Consider the following 18035-nt stretch of genomic DNA (forward strand, 5'->3'; position numbering starts at 1 on the left):
AATTAAGGCTTCTCCTCTAGTACAAAGAAGGTCAAAAAACTTTACACGAATTTTCCAGATTGCAGGGTGCCGCCACACCCTTAATCCCCACAATGTGGAAGGGGTAGCTACTCTTTTTTTGAGAAGAGTCTCTTTTGCTTTGATCATTCTTCCAATGTTGTACTTTAGACAACCTGGTGTTGTTGATTTAGCATGGAGCTCTTTTAGGGCTCAGTTGGGGATCCTGCCTCCTCTGGGAGCTCTTCATACATCTGCTATTATTTTCTTTTGGAGGGGGGAGCTAGTTGTGGGATCTGCTCTAGGTGAATTTGTACTGGGGGACTCACAGTGCAGAGTCAATTTTGAGTCTGTACTCCAAAGTCCATAGCTGCTAGCCTAGGCCAGGGAACTGAGTCCATAATTAGCTCTAGAATTCTCTGCTCTACAGACTTAGTTTGGAACTCTCGGCAATGATTTTGTGTTTCTGTCTTGAGCTGTTGGCCTGGGCTAATGGCTGAGTCCATGATTTTCTCTGAATTGGCCTAATTTGGAGCTCTGGAGCCCCGAGGGGTGATACCTTGTTATTGGCTTGGGCCAGGGCTGAATCAGCTCTCAGTGTTCCATAACGCTACCACAATTCAGAGGTTTGGGCACTGAATCCATAATGCTAGCCCACTCTTGCTGTAAATAAAGTTCCTGCCTTAGTTACTTGTCTGTAGGTCAAATTTATGATTTAGGATTGAAAAGATGACCTACTGTAGTTTTCTTCTTCTGTTTCCTATGCACTACTCAGTCCAGCATTCTTCTTGGAGTATTTGTTGGGGGATCTGGGTTGTGATTTTTCCTTCCTATTCTACCATCTTGCTCATATCCCCATTACTCCAACCCTGTAACTATTAATCTTTGTTGTGTAGCTTGTAAGAACAAGTTGGATACATGTCTGTCGAAATGTGTGGTAGGTAGAAGACACATCCTGCTTCAGAGGCAAAGATGCCATCAATAGTGATTCCCATGGGGGTCACAAAAATTTTGGTGGTTCCTTGTGAATAATATTCATAAGCCAATTCAAGTTGGTAAGCGTGAGGAATTATAAGCAGAGAATCTATAACTTAAAGTAAACCAGAAGTCCCTAGGGGAAGTAGAATAAACTTAGACATCAAGATTCCAGGAATGGAAGTTTTTTTTTTTTTTCCTTTGGGGTTAAGGGTTCATTATGATGGGTAACATGTTAGGTCCCTTTTTGGGTTCTCTGCTGATATTTTCATGAGAACATCAACATTTTTTAAATTAAGGGCCCATCTCTTTTAGATTTGGAAAATTTTATTTGTGAAAACGAGACAATTTATTTATGAAAAATGCACAGTTCTAAAAGGACCTCAAAGAAAGCAGCCATTGGGGGTGGGGGTGGAGGGGGAAAGTAATCTGTTTTTTATTCTTTGACTTTAAACCAGGATAAATGGCCTAAATGAAAAAAAAAAATCATAAACAGATTAGAGAAAAGTGGAAAAAAGTTACCTATCAGATTTATGGACAGAAGAAAAGTTCATGACCAAACAAGAGATAGAGAGGATTATGGGAGATACATGAATAATTTTGTTTCTATCAAATTAAAAAAGGCTTTATATAAATAAATCCTGTAAAGCTAATATTAAAAAGGAAATAATTAACTAGGGGGAAAATCTTTGCATCAGGTTTCTCTGATAAATGTTTCCTCTCTAAAATATATAAGAAACCGAATAAAATTTAGAAAAAAAAATAGCCAATTCCCAATGGATACATTGTCTAAGAATATGAACGGGTAGTTCTCTGGGGAAGAAATTCAAGTTGTATATAGCCACTGGAAAACATGCTCCAAATCACTGCTAATTTGAGATAGGCAAATTAAAGTAATTCTGAGATTCTACCTCACACTTCAGATTGGCAGAAATGACCCCAAAATGCGAAAAAAGATAAATGTTGTAAGAGCTATGAGAAAATATACACATGTATGCACTATTGGTGGACCTTTGGGTGGGTACAACCATTCTGGCAAGCAATTTGGAATTACATACAAAAGGTTTATAAACTTTTACCAAGTTATACTACTACTAGGTCTATACCTCCCAATGTTCAAAGAAAGATGAAATAGTCTCATATGTACAAAAAATATTTAGAACAATTTTTTTGGTCAACCAAACAGAACACCAAAACTAAAGGAATGCCCATCAGTTGGGGAATGACTCAAAAAACTGTGGTATTTGAATGTGGTAGAATAAAAAATGAGGAAGTCGATGATTTCAGAGACATAGAAAGACTTAAGGAAATTGATGTAGAGTGAAGCAAGTAGTACCAGAAGAACAATTTATCCTTTAACCTCGATGTCATAAGAAGGGATAGTTGTGTAAACTTTTATAAACTGATGGAAAAAGAAATGAGCAGAACCAGAACACTCTAAACAACAACAGCACCTTTATAAAGACCAGCCACTTTAAAAACTTTAAGAACTATGATCAGTGCAGTAACCACCATCCATGATTCCAAAGACTGATGATGGAAAATACTGTCTACCTCCACACAGAGGTGATTTATTTAGAGTTCCAAATCATAAAGTAGATGGATAGATAATATATATTTTGATATCTTTTTTGTGATCATATACATACACACACATCTATATGTGTGTATAGATGTAGACATAGTAAAATGAGGATAATAGTGGCACCTATCTCAGGGTTATTGTGAGGATCAAACGAGATGATATTTATAAAAAACTGTTAGTATATAGTTGGTGCTATAGAAATGACTATTCCCTTCTCCCCTAAAGATGAGTTTTATTGTTTTCTAAAGTATTCCTTTTATAATGTGTTATAGTATTACAACTATAAATTTTCATGGACTATCTAATTTTTTTCTTGCTATAATTGGCATGTTCTACCATGAGTGCTGAATATTCCTCTAAGCCATTTAAGTTATTGTTTATTTTTTTTACTGAACATTCTTTAATTGAATAAATACAAGTTTTGCACTCAGTATGGTAGATTGAATCTCTAATGTTTTATACACTCTATAGGTATTTTTGATTGGGATTTCTCTGTCTACTAGATTCCTCTTAGATTTTATTATTATTCTATAGAAATGCTGTTGCTGTTTGGGGGGTTCATCTGAAGCCTGACACTTTGCTGTATCATTTGTCACAATCAGCTTCTTTGTAATTACTATGATTTTCTAAGTTAATTTTCATGTTATCATCGATAGGGATAGTTTTTAATCTCCTCTTTGCCTACCTTTACATCTTTAATTTTTTTCTCTTGTTGCTTGTTGTTAACATTCTAGGGGGAATCGTATATTTTTGTTTTGCTCTTGTATTTAGTGAGAATGCATCTAGGAAAACAGAAAAGAACAAGCATTTAAGTGCCTGCTACTTGCCTGGCACTGTGATAAGCACTTTACAAATATTATCTCATTTAAACCTCACAACAGCCTTGTGATGTTGGTAATATAATAATAATTATTATTATTACCATTTTTCAGATGAGGAAACTTAGGCAAATTATGGTGAAATGACTTGCCCAGGGTCACACGGCTAGTGTCCGAAACCACATTTGAATTCAAGACTTGCTGACTCCAGGAACAGTTGTCTATCCACTGCACAGTCTAGCTGTTTCTAGTGTATTATCTTTGCATATAATACTTGCTTTTGGTTTATATAAATGATTTTAAAGATATCTTACTTTTCTTTTCTCTATGCTTATGCCTTTAGGCTATTTGGCAAAAATGATTACTATAATTTTTAAAGGTTTTTTTTTTCTCTTTTCTGAATCTATTGTTATGTTTTTATTTTTTTTTTGTTTTACTATTAATTGTGTTAAATGTTTTCCAAATGTTGAGCACTCTTATTGAAGATGTTAAAAATCTAAAGTGGCTATAGTTTCCCACCTCACCCCCACTTTTTAATATATTTGTTCTTTTTTTCCTTGTGGGGATGTATATTGCTGTAGTCTTTTGATAGGATTTTACTTAACATCCCATTCTCCCCTCACCCCCCAACATTATTATTGATATAAATGTCCTGCTTTTGCTTTATCTCTCATTGTATAAGGTATTAAGAATACAAATATCTCAGAAGAAAGGAGTGGAGAAGTTTTTTTAATTTCTAATTTTTTGTGAATTATTCCTATAATATACATATTGATTTTTTTTAAAAAAAAAACTATTATTTACTTATAAATCCATCTGGGCTAGTTTTTTTTGTTACTTTTGCTATTTTTCAGGGGAGACAGGGGAACATTCATTTATGGCTTATACAACTTGTTTTCTGAGAGTAGTTTATTTAAGGTTTCTATTTCATGTTCTGTTAACTGGGATAATTTCTACTTCTGTACCTATTCAGCCATTTATTTTAAATTCTTTACTTGAATATATAGTAATTATAATAGATTCTGATAAACTTTATTCATTTCCTTTTTGTAGTTTCACTTTTTCAAATTTTTTTCATTCTGGGAATTTGCTGTTACTTTCTGTTTTTTCAAAAAAATCTGTATACTTAAAGGTTTTTCAAGTTTGTTTCTCTTCAAAGAATTAGCATTCAATTTTATCATTTATATAGCCTTTTTATTTTTTTTTTAATTTTGCCTACTTCCCCTCTAATTTTCATGGCTTTTTTTTTGGGGGGGGGGGGGGTTGTTTATATCTTGTTGAACTCTGTGTTGTTCTAATTCATTACTCAAGATATAATTTTTTGTTTATTTAAGCCATTAGATTTTGTTTTTCCCCCTGTAGTAATCATTCTTTTTGTTGGATTATGATCTAAAAAGGATGGATAGCATTTCTTCTTTTTGTTTAACTTCAGTGCTATATAAAAAGCACATTAGCACATAATCTACTTTTGTAAAACACTATATGAAGCTGACAAATACAAACACACACACACACTATTTAATGTTCCTATTCAGAAGATGCCTTTAAGTCATTCAGTTCTAACTTCTTCAACAGTATGCTCACTTTTCTGCATTCCCCCCCCCCTTTTTTATTTGTCTAGTTCTGAGAGAATAACATTGAAATCTCCTATTGTTTTGTAAGTATGTATGTCTATTTTAAATTCACTTAGCTTTTCCTTTATGAATTTAAGTGCTGTACAAGTTGGTTTTTATATGTTGTGTTGATATATCTTCATTATCTATTGTGTCTTTAAGCATAATGCAATTATCTTCTATATCTCCTTTGACATTATGAATTTTTATATTTAATGTGCCAGATATAATGATGGCAATTCCCACTTTTTTGGAATCACTAAAAGGAGTCTAAATTTTATTCCATCCTTACTCATTTATTTCATATATGTCATGAATTCTCTAATATTTCTTTCCTGATAAAAATTATTTCCCACCCATTAATAAATTTGTTTATTTTGATTTTTAAAAATTCATTCACACTTAAACATTAAGAATATTAGGTTTGTGTTTTCCTCTGTTTCTTTTATATTAGTTTATATAACCTTTTTAGGTAGCAGTTTTTTTAAAATTTTGCTTATGCTACTTTATTTCTAGTCTATTCCCACAGATTCTTCCCTTCTCTTCCCTTGTTACTATTTCCTTTCTTCTCATAAATTTATTGAATTTACTTAAGTTATTAATTGATCTACATACTGTGTTTTTATTGCCTATCATTTTTCATCAACTTATCCTAGATATCTATTTTTTTAAATCTATGTGTCCCTTCTGAATGTTTTCTTTCTCTTCCAGGAAAAGCTCTCTGACCCCAAACCCAGCATTGTTTTCAAAGGGATAGTCTCCCTCTTGATCAGTGCATTCTTTCTCTTCCTCTTTTTGCAATAGGGACGGTGAAAACTGGCAGTGAGTGGGCTTTTGGGTTATAGTCACTCTGTTCTTTGAGTAGGGACATTCTTCATGGTCCAATGTCTTTATGAAGGGATTCCAAAAACTTCCACAACCAGGAAGAAGGCAGAAATGGCATATGAGTACACACTGAGTTAGACACCCCCTGGAAAGGGAGCATATGACAGTAACCGTTGAAGAAGATATTGAGGTAATAGCTGTCCTTGGAACTTGAACAGTGGGCCTGCTGAAACATTAGAATGAAGGGTTACGATGAAGGTTTCACTTTGAATTGGCAAATACTGTACCTGTCCAGGAGAGTTGTGATCTTTATTGCTCATGTAGTGAGACAAGGTGAATAGGGCAGTGGTGAGAGAATAATCCCTCCCTTTGCATTGTGTCTCTAAGAGCAGGCATGCTTGTATAAATGCCCTTGGTGTTCTTTCACCTTGGTAACATCAGTAAGATGCTCAATATGAGAAAAAAAATAAGTTGAAATTAAAAAGTTCCATTTGGAAAAAAAGAAATGGGAACCTATTAGCAGCAATTTTTGTTTACTCATTCAAGAGAAGGTTCTATTCCATTATGTCTTACATTTAAATTTTTCATAGAATATGTACTTTAATCAATATAGAAATGAATAAACACTGGTCCAAGTCATGTGAAATTGGAAAAGAAATTAAAATCCTTGGGAAGTAGGAACACAAGCCAAAGTAATTTATAAATTTTGAAGTGATTCATTCATACCTTTAGACTAGATAGAAACATGGTATGGGATACTAAAATGGCTAAAAAAAATGGCTTCAGGCAGGAAATGTGCAAGAGGACTGAAAAGTGATTCCATAACTAAAAGTTCAAGGTCATACTCATGTCTATCAAGCAGAAATGATGTGAAACATCTCAATCTTGGTGGCCACCTGGTAGCTTACACAGATGTTGAATTATAAGCAACTAGCTCTTTCAGTCACCCTCCCTTAGTGCCAATGTAAAACAACTGTTCCTCGAGGTAAAATGAACATACATCCTTCAGTGGCCGAAGTGGAATCAACCTGTAGGTTACCAGACTTGTATAAGTTGATGAACTGGGAAGTCAGGGTGTTGAAGGGATATTAATATCTATTGGTGTCTCTGAGTAGGAATACAGTATTTGGACTGGAAAGACTGTGAGCCATATACTGAATACTTTGAGGAAAGGAGAGAGAATAAAATGGAAGCCTGTAGAGGATGTTGACAAATGTCTGGTCCAGATGTTAGAGTTGAATTGAATGAATATCAAGAGAGCTTTCTGAGTTATGGTAGCCAAGTATTTGAAATTATCGATGGGAATGATCCATGACTATGCCTTTCTCTTGGACCAGGAAAATTGAGGGGGAAAAAGATCAACAAGCATTTGATAAAGTAACCCATTATGCAAAGTCTTCCAGAAGGAGCCAGGTTTCTACAACCACAAGATGATAGAAAGTATATTCCAAGAGAATAAGCACAAAAAACATTTGTTGAACATTCACCTGTAACAGCTAGGTGACATACTAGATACAACCATGTACCTGGGGTCAGGAAGACTTGAGTTCAAATGTGGACAAGTCACTTCACATTGACATGCTTCAGTTTCCTCATCTGTAAAGTGGGGATGATAATAGGACCCCCATCCCAAGGTTGTTGTGAGGATAAAATCAATAATATTCCTAATGCGCTTTGCAAACTCTAAAATACTGTACCATGTTCATCATTATTATTGTTTGATGACAAACTCATCATGAAGAATATCTGTTATTATGCTGTGCTGTAAACAGTGATGGTGAATTCAGGGCTTTTCTTACTAGTGGGAAGGCTAGGAAGCTAACACACCTATATTTTCTAAGTTCTTTTGTCTGTTTTAATAGTTTGTCTCCTACATCAATATGCATTTGCCAATTCCCACTTATTGTTTCCAGTATGCCTGACTGTCTCTAACATCCTTCCTACCTTAAGTACTGCTTTGAATCTGTTTGTTGAATCAGATTGTCACAAAGGCAAAGAGGCTCTTATTAAAAGCCAGAGGGGCTTTTGTATGAGTGAAAATCCATGATCTTTCGTGAGTGAACTTTACCATTTCTATTCTGGTTGCTCAAAATGGATGGCTTTTTTTTCATATCTCATGGACCTTGACTTACTCTTTCTCATTGAAGATGTAAGAAAAATGATGCAGAAGTGTGTGTGTGTATGTGTATGCGTGCACACGCGTGCATGTGTGTGTTCATATATATATATATACACATAGTATTTTTCAATTGTTTTTGTGGTAAGAAAAATGAATTATTTAAGATAAATACTAAAAGTTTAACTCTGCTGCTAAGAAAAAAATAAACTACATATTTAGGTATGCTATGTATTAGACAAGTGTTTTTAAAATGTTTGGGCTCAGGACTGCTATATAGCTTTAAAATTAATGCAAACCACCTCTCCCAAGAGCTTTTTTTTAAAAAATGAGATTTATATCTATGAATATTAATTGCATTAGAGATGAAAACATCTTAGTATTATTATGAAAACACTTTTTACTTTGCAGAACCCCTGAAAGAGTCTCAGAGACCACCTGGTGTTCTAAGACTACCCCCCCACATTGAGAATAACTGCATTAAGCTTTGAAATCTCTTCTCTCTAAATCTTTACCTAGAAAATAAAGGTGGAAAAAAGGTTCGTGCTCTCATATTTGCAAGAGGGTAAAATGCTATTGTCATCCAAGAGAATCTGTGAGGGGCAGGATGTCACAATAAGTACCTCCGTTAGGGAAAGATAAAGTTGCATTTAGCAGCTTACCTGATCAATGTACCTGGAAGAAACAAAAGATAAACGAGTTGAAATGGGTTCACTTTCCTGTTCTGCTAGCAGGTTTCAAACTCTTTCTCTTTGACATTGATTCTAATTCAAACTGTTTGCTACATGAAAGTTTAAAAGCAACTTCTCTAGGAGGGTTAGGCTAAGATAATAGCCTCTGTCATAATCAAACCTGTTTACATTAGAAGGACCGAGTTGAAAGATATTTGAGAATCTTGATGTGATTTAACTTGCATACACATTTTGTTTTCTCTCAGAAAATTACTTTGCCTATTTGTCTATGGAGTACTCACAGACAAGGAAAATCTTTTCTTAAAGAAACAAATCTTATTCCTACCCTTCTCCATAAAAAAATATAAATCTAGTTAGGTAAATCCTGTCCAAATTTATGAAGGAGCAGACACAGTCAAGTGTATTCAAATGTGAAATATTAAATGAAAGTTTTATGGTTCTTACAAAAGGGCAGTTAAAATTCCAATGGGAATAGGGCTGTGTGGGAGGAAGAGGTAGTGAAATAACTATGCAAAATTTATTTAACAGTTGAGTCCTAGCTACAAAGGGAGATACTTGATTGGAGCTTAAGGCTTCTTGTGTTAACCATGTTATTTAAAATTCTGGAGAGTTGCAAAAGCTGTAAAAGTGTGAAACCAAAAACATTGATGGTTCTTATAAGAAGAATATCATTATTCCACATCAGATGGTGTGTTATTGGAGTTTACTATACAGAGGCGGTGGTTCAGTTCTCCTCTCTGTCATCCTGGTTTGAATTGCAACAAGGTGGCAATAGGTGATTAGACATGTGTCAGGAAAAGAGTCAAATATTATTTCTTATTCCTCTGCTATAAATACTTCAAGGGAGCTATAATAACATCCACATGGTTATTACCTCCATCATTACTATCCTTGGCTATTCATCCTGTGCGATCCTTATACACATTTTTGCAAAAATCCTTCATTGGGGAGCTACCATACATGCTGAATGTTTTCCTTCTTGTTTTTTTTGTCTTATTTTGTTTTTACAATGTGTGGGTTTTAGTATCTTGTTAATGCTTACACTTTTTCCACTTAATTGAGCTTTTCTGATCACACATTTCTTTGGTTAATCTCCCATGACACTTATTTTTCACTTAGTTCATAATTTGAAATATGCTGAATTTCAGTTGAATTTCGGCAAGATGGATGAACAAAGCTACCTAAACTCTGCTCCCTTTCATTATCTCAAAACAACAAGCAGTGTACAACTATATAATATAAAATAGCAACAGCAACAAACACAAGAAATATAAATATATTATTATACTAACATACCTCCACAGAAAATAAATCTCCAAGAGACTAAAATAATGAGTAACAAAAAAGAAAAAGAAAACGTTCTCAGTACAATGAAGAAATCAAATGAATTAATGAAAACTGGTTGTGGTGGGGAATCAAGAAGAAACAAATAACTGTATTAATTCCAACTAAAACCCCAGGAAATTTGAGAAACCTATTAAAATTAGAAGAAACGAAAATAAAATTAGAGGTCTCAAAAATCTATTAAGGTTTAGATGACAAGCTAGTAAATGTTAACAAAGCGGTGGACACCCACTGAACATGGATTGAATTAACGCATATAAAAATCAAGTCAAGTAAAAATCATTAAAACATATTTAAAACACAGGAAAATTAAAATAAAATCAAAAGAACATATGGGGTCTTTACAAACAAGGACAAAAGACAATTAATTTAGAAAACAGAGTTTGAAGAAATGATATAAAAACTTTGGTCTTTGCTGCCCCAGCCCCAAAAATACAGTGGTGGAATTCTGTATTTAAAGACATAGAAGTATATTTCTAGAAGTATTAGGAAACTGGCTTTGGAGCAAGAGGACTTGAATTCAAACATCCTCAGTATGGTCTTAGGTAAGTCACTTCAACTCCATGGGCCTCAGTTGACTCACCTGTAGAATTAAAGGGTTAGGATAGATGACTTCTGAGATATCTTTGAGGGCTAATATGTGACCCTACTTTGTGTTTTATGATCTTATTGGAAACAGACGCCAAGGTATTAATCAATAGAATCCGCAGAATGCTAATAAGAGGAATACAAGAATAACTCACATCAAAATGCAATTGTCAAGGTCAGGAGATCAAAGAGAAAAAAAAGATCATGACTAGAAAAAGAAAGCTCAGGTAACAAAACACTCTGGTTGTGATCAATAAGAACTACTCATTAATATCAAGAAAAGCAATAAAATGCTAACATATGATCTACCAAAAAAGTAAAAGAAAATAGCTTGCATACTGATATTTTATTTTGCATATTTGAACATAAGTAATAAAGATAGTAGATAGGAACAGACTTCTGACAAAATTAAAAGTTTCCAAACATTCTTTTGTGAGAACACCAGAGTTGGGCACCAACTGTCAAATACAGTTATTATAGTAACAACATGAATACTATCATTATGTACCAACATTATATCATAGCAAGACTGAGAACCGAGATAACTATGTATAGGCAAGAGCTTCAGTTTCAGTTTCAAGTCACACTACAATATATTGCTGACCAATATAGAATATTGAAATTGAAAAAAAAACTCATTTTTGCTGAAAAATCTTGAATTAATACATTTTCCCACAATATTTGAAAGAAAGTGTAAAAGCATTCCAGGCTCTGCGTACAGAAGTAAATGTAGCAGCTCTTGCTGTGATAAGAACCACAGGAGGAAAGATGAAACTATCAAGGAATACTCCTAAAGATGGGGGTTGAACATTATCTTGACAAAAATGACTGAAACTACTGAAGATCAGCAGAAAGTCAGTGGAAAGTTATACCAATGTCGATTTAATACATGCAGTAGGAAACTTGAGTGCCACATTGTCTAATTAAAGGCAGCAAAGAAGAAAACATGGAAAGGAATCTGAAAACCAGCAACATAACAGCTAAATGTTGAAAGGATACAAGGAGTCAGAGAAGGGAAAAGAACAAAACAATTAAATATCATTCCAAAACTACCTGCAGGTGAAGATAAAATACTTAAAGAAGGGGAATATGGAAAATTTCTGTTCATCTGTACCAGAAGTTATTAACGTGTGTGTGTGTGTGTGTGTGCACGTGCGCGCACGTAGGGGAGGCGTAGATCCCCTTTGGTAATCACATGAAGCCTATGAACTCCTTATATGTATTTTATTCCCCCCATACAAGTTCATGGACCCATTTAGGTTTCATGGATCCGATCTAAGAACTTCAGTTCTCTATACTCAGAAGATGTCCATCATAACAACATTAAAAAATTTTCAAGTTGAATCAATCAAGAAATGAGAAGCCTTTGCACTATTAATGTAACAAACAACAGAATAGTTGCACCAAGTGAAAGGGCTGAAACTTAATCCTCTCAGAAAACAGGAAGTCTGTGGGCAAGATAAGAATCATAATTATTTGCTTAAACTATCCATAGTGGTATAGGTGTTGCTAGTAAGGGACTTGACCTACTAGATGTAAGCCTAATCTCATTTTTTTTTACTAGGAGTCATCATATACTTATTTTAAAAAAAGGAAAACAGTTTTGACCTCTAAAAAATAGGCCAATTACAGTTTTATTTGCATTATACTAAGAATTCACAGGTTCATCACTTAAAAAAGACACAAGGAAAAAAAAGTAGGATGTCAGAAATAATAAAGAAAAAGAAAGTTCCAAAGGCATAAAAGAACAAGTTATCAATTTGGCAATAATTGCATAGGCTGCCCAAGCAATTTTTCATAAGCTTAATATACGTATCAAATAGATTCAAGGATATTGAAGACATTAGAGTATTTGATAAATGGGTGAAAAAGTATTATCTATTTTAATTATTATTATTGCCAAAAACAGTTAATATAAAACCTACCACTTTTTGCAGAGATAGTTAAAAAATCATCATGGTTCCTCTGCCTACACTTAAATCCACCATCATCTATCTTTCCTAAGTAGAACAAAACTTGACTTACAGATTAAAGAAAGATTCAAACCAAAGTATCTGATTAATCATTTGTTAAATGTGGATGACATCACGATAAGTGGCTCCACACAGTAAACAAAGAAATGAAGGCACCGACTTCTCAATTTTATATCAAAATGTGTATTTGAAATTAGAAAGTACAATATTCTTAAAATATGAGATGTGAGCTTGGCCATTCAGAGGCATTGTGCTTGAATCTAGAACTCATATTAAACCAAAGATGAAAGTAACATGTGCAATGTCTTGGATTCCTTCAGGCAAAACATATTAAACATAAAGAAATCAAAGAGAAGACCATGGCTTAATATTTTAAAAAAAACTTACAGGCATTCTGAATTCATAACGGTTTGGTAAGAACCCATTTAAAGCAATGAACACCTACAAAATACTATCAATATACATTTCAGGAGCTTTAAAGTGCACCATAACGGATTTGGAAAATAAACTCACAAAACCCCATAAAAATTTAATGAAACATGGGAACCATCTAAAAAGAGTGATAATACTATCCCAGAAATCTGTAATATAATTTCATTTTAGAAAAGATTATGGTACTTTGAACAGAAGGGTAACAGAATTTTCATTCAAAAGTCATAATAGCCATAAAGACTTAAAAGAACTTTTAAGCAGGTGTAGAAGTATAGTACCAAACCAAGAATTAAAACAAAGAGTTCTTAGGAAGAGGAAGGCTTTCAAGACTATCCGGTCATATGATGTGCGTAGTTGCATGTTCATTTAAAAGTGACTTTTTTTCCAAATGAGAAAATAAAATTTAGTATAATTATATTTTTATGGAAAAAAACTTTTAAATAGACTAGTGGTTATTTTTAATGGACAAAAGCATAAGTTATTCATTGAAGTTTTAGAATACAGAAACTCAAATTTGTAACAACTTTATGCACTTGAAGTTATAAATACTATCTGATGTAGTGATGAAAGAAACTGCACTTTAGAGATGTTACATTTACAAGTCAATTTTGGAATATCTCCCCACTCAAAAGAAGGAAGAGCATTGATGGACATTCTTAGGATCACATTACAAACAAGTACAAATTCTACCAAATATGTATTTGTTTTTTTTAAACAAGCAGTCATCAATTCCTGAATAACAATCAAGGCTTATAACACTGACATACAAGGATTTTTTTAAGTGTGCCAGAAAGAGTGTCAAATGAAGCTTCTGAATTGGCTAAGATCAGAGAACAAAATTAAAAATGCCTCACACATTGCGTGTGAAATAAAAGTAGCACAAGTGAAAATGAGCATTAATGAACTTCTTGTGCAGATTTATTCAGCAAAAGCAACCTCTGAATTTTAAATTGCACATATCACATAAATATGCAGTTTCATTTTTCTCCCTTTTTTCCTTGTCCTTTTCTGTGGGGATGGGGGGATGGAGAAGGAGCTTGGCTTTATTTGGCTTTTTTGGTTGTTTTTGTTTCCAAAGTCAACTGTTTATGTGAGCGATATTCACATTAACTCATACTGCAATTATTTTAACAAAGTAGTATCAAAGAAATTATTTTGGGAGGTCATTTTGTCCTTAAATTGTTATTTCTCAAAAAAGACAGGAAGCAAAGCTAAGATGGTGGCATGAAAACAGGGACTTGCTTGAGCTCTCCCCCAAATCTCTCTAAATACCCGTAAAAATGACTCTAAACAAATTCTAGAGCTACAGAACCCACAAAATGACAGAGTGAAAGAAGTCTCCAGCCCAAGACAGCCTGGATGGTCATCACACCATGCTGGGAGCGGAGGGCAGCCCAGCATGGGATGTGCCAGAACAGACCAGACCAAAGCAGACAGGTCAGGGCAGGCCTCAGGGCACTGAAGCAATGAGCTGTGGTGGTTTCCAGACTAATCAACCCACAAACACCAAAGATGACTTATCAGGTCCATGGGAAAACTCTGTTGGACCTGGGCGAGAGAAGGGCTTGGTCAGTCCCCAGCCTCAGGGCAGCAGAGGTGGCTGGAGCAGAGGCAGTAGCAGCAGCAGCAGCAGCAGCAGGGATTGGTGGCTTCTTCCAGAGCTCCAGGCCCACAGATGGTGCGGGGAATCAAGTAGCCGGTCAGAGTGAGAGTGCAGGGATCTCCTTGCTGGCATTGAGGCAAGGTTCTCTTGCTTTGTCCCACTTGGATCTGGGTCACGGTCCTGGTTGGTGGTCCTGGGGTGAGGAGGAACACTGGTGTGGCAGAGGTTGTGGTGGCTGTGGAGAGGGACGCCTTCTGGCAGTTACAAGGCAGAAAAGTGTGCTTGAGGTCACTCACAGACCAGAGCACAGGCCAGGAGAGGATGTTGCCTCTCATTGGATCACACCACCTCAGGAGAAGAACTGAAAATTTACAGGTGCCTAGAAGTAGCCCTGAAAACAGCAGCACCAAACCCCTGAAGCTGGGGACAGAGCACACTTAACTTTGGAAGCAGAGCTCTGACTTGGCAAAGAGCTAAAAAACAAATTGGCTGGGAAAATGAGCAGACAACATAAAAAACCTCAGACTTTAGAATCTTATTTGGGTGACAAAGTAGACATCAGAGGCAGGACATGAACTGAGATCTTCTGATTGTGGAGACAGTGATCTTTTCATTGTTTCATACTGCCTGACTCCAAGGCCTGCTGTGTCCTACTACCTTCTCTCTCTCTTTCTCTCTGTCTGTCTCTCCCCCCCCCTTCTCTGTTTCTCACCCCTATTAATTTTTTGTCTCCTGTTTCTCTTTCTGTGTGTGTGTGTGTGTGTGTGTGTGTGTCCATGAGTGAAATTAATTCAGTATTTTAAACAAATCTGACTATGATCTTCAGTGGTACAATGTAGTATCCGGTGTATCCATGTGTATCCCAGAGCAGATGCTGATATTTTCATCAGTCAGCCCTTATTCACCAGAGTGAGTGAATCTCCTTGATCAGTTATTTATCTAGAGACATAATATGACATGTTAAATCTCCTATGAATGTTTACTTTCCAATTTCTTCATGAATCATATTCCCCCTTTCCCACCAGAAGCAATGATGGCAGCTGGCTAAATTTCTTACAGGATGGCTTTTTAAAAAAAATTTGGTTTTGTTGTTAACACAAAGAAAATTTCTTTTGATGTGACCATGAAGAAATTCATTTTGCCCTCACTTTCTTCGAAGTCGTTTTCTATATAGTACGTGATGTAGCCACCAATTATACTTACATCAATTTTTTTTTTGCTAGGGTTTTTTTCTTTCTTTCTTCCTCTTGGGGAATAAAGGGATAAGTAGAGCAGATGTGCCTCCTTTAAAAATTTTGTGTTGTTTTAACTGATGTGTAAAATAAGACTCTGCTTTTCCTTTATAGCCAGCCACCTGTTTTTTTTACAACATAGAAAAAATGCTACTTGCCTAGTTTCAGATTAAAATAATTTAAAATATCAGTGAGAGGGGCAATGAAATGTCTTGAAGTTTCAGCTGAATCTGAGACATTTTAAACTTCAAAATCACTAACTTTAGCATTAAAAAATGCAAAGGCTATAACTACATTTTAAAGAAAATGCATATTCAGTCATACTATATAATATGAAGGTTTATTATTAACTTTATACACTAACAGAGCTTTGAGATCATACTTCTCTTAAGCAGTTTTTATTATGGAATACTAAAAACAAAAATAGTAACTGAGTCAAAGGCTTATTTTTGTCCCAAATATATTTTAAAGTTATTTATCTTTTTAAAATCAGTTCATCTTCTTTTTACACAATAGACTAAAACCAAGTCTCCTATGCTCTATGAAAATTGTTAAGCCAAAAAAAATAGAGTGAATGTGTTTGATGCCTTATACTTATGTAATTTATTGATTGCTAACACAAAGGAAAGAGGAGTACTTCAACTTAAAACAAATTTGGCAACAATTTGTTCTTATTTAGAGGTTTACGTTTCAGCAGCCATTGTGCATATTGTTCACTTGGCTCTGTTTTCTTCACCCTGTGGAATTTTATACAAAACAATTCAATGTGTATTTCTCTGATTTCTCTATTTTTCTCATTCCAGACTGGGCAGTAATAGTTTGTTATGTTCATATGCTATAGTTTGCCCCTCAGTCATTGGGCACATGTTTTATTTCCAGCTTTTTGTTGTCATGAATGTTGCTCTAAATAGCTCTGTTGTAGTTATTGTTGAGTCATTTCAATCATATGTCCAACCTTCTGTAACCCAATTTGGGTTATTTTTGGCAAAGATCCTGGAGTGGTTTGCCATTTTCTTCTCCTACTCATTTTACAGATAAGGAATTAAGGTAAACAGGTTAAATGACTTGCCCAATGTCCCACAACTAGTAAGTGTCTGAGGCTAGATTTGAACTTGGGTCTTCCTAACTCTAGAGCTGGCATTCTATCTACTATGTCATGTAGCTGCCCATTGTTCTTTGTAGATGTGCCTTTTTTAGTTTTCTTTTAAACTGTCACCTTCCTTTTTGGAAGATGGTCCAAGCAGTGAGATGCCCAGGTCAAAGTTTAAAAGCAATTTAATACATTTTGGGGAGCATGATTCACAATTATTTTCCATAATGGTTATTTTTTTCATAGCTTCATTAATGATGAATCTAGATTCAAAGAGATACCTAATAATGAGGTTTCCTATTATTTGCCATCTTTGATAATTTCATCTACATGAGGCAATATCTCAGGGTTCTTTTAATTTGAATTTTTCTACTTGTGATTTTAATAAGCTATCAGATGATTATTAACAGTTTATATGTCTTTAAACTATATGTTCATGCTCTTTAATCACTTAAAAAAACCTCATAGATTTATGCCAATTCTCTATAGATTTAAAATATCAGACTTTTATCACATATTTATCAGTTGTATTTTCCTAATTCATCACTATTTTTCTGTTAACTTTTTTTTGAGGAGGGAAGGCAAGGCAATTGGGATTAAGTGACTTGCCCAAGGTCACACAGCTAGTAAGTGTGTCATGTATCTGAGGCTGGATTTGAACTCAGGTCCTCCTGACTCCAGGGCACATGCCCTACTCACTGTGCCACCTAGCTGCCCCTCATCACTGTTTTTCTAATGCTATCTATATTGCTCTTACTTGTTCCTACTTTCAAAAACATATATAATACAGTTATTGACATTTACAAACTCTGACCCTGGTTTCTCAAAGACTATGCCAGCAGAGCATAAAGTCTGGCAAGTTCCGCTATATTGGAAAGATTTTGTGGATGGTTTGGACAGTAGATCAAGTCTGCTTTCTGAGGGCCATATTAATTGAACATCACAAAGAATCATGTGTATGTTGGCTAGTTGGTGATTAACTCTTTGGCTATGTCTACACGTGAAACCAAGAAAAACACAAAAGAAGCCAAACTCTTTTATAGCTACTTTCTTTAATTACAATGATGTAAAGGCATAAAATGGGATAGAATATGCTGATAAACAAATTTTAGATGAGTTTCCATTATGGCTATTGTTTGTTGATTATATTTT

General features: G+C 34.7%; 1 protein-coding gene across 6 annotated transcripts in view; it reads left to right on the forward strand.

Moving 5' to 3' along the window:
- The window catches only part of CNTNAP4 (contactin associated protein family member 4), a 419915-nt gene that overhangs the window by 266668 nt on the left and 135212 nt on the right, over positions 1-18035 (forward strand). The window contains exon 11 of one of the 6 annotated variants that reach the window (XM_036741850.1): positions 28-30. The exons of the other annotated variants lie outside the window; for them this stretch is intronic. Coding sequence (XP_036597745.1) covers positions 28-30 — 3 coding nt within the window. The remainder of the gene's footprint in view (positions 1-27; positions 31-18035) is intronic. 6 annotated transcript variants of the gene reach the window in all.

The sequence above is a fragment of the Trichosurus vulpecula genome, chromosome 1 (assembly GCF_011100635.1).
Source record: "Trichosurus vulpecula isolate mTriVul1 chromosome 1, mTriVul1.pri, whole genome shotgun sequence".
Lineage (NCBI taxonomy): Eukaryota > Metazoa > Chordata > Mammalia > Diprotodontia > Phalangeridae > Trichosurus > Trichosurus vulpecula.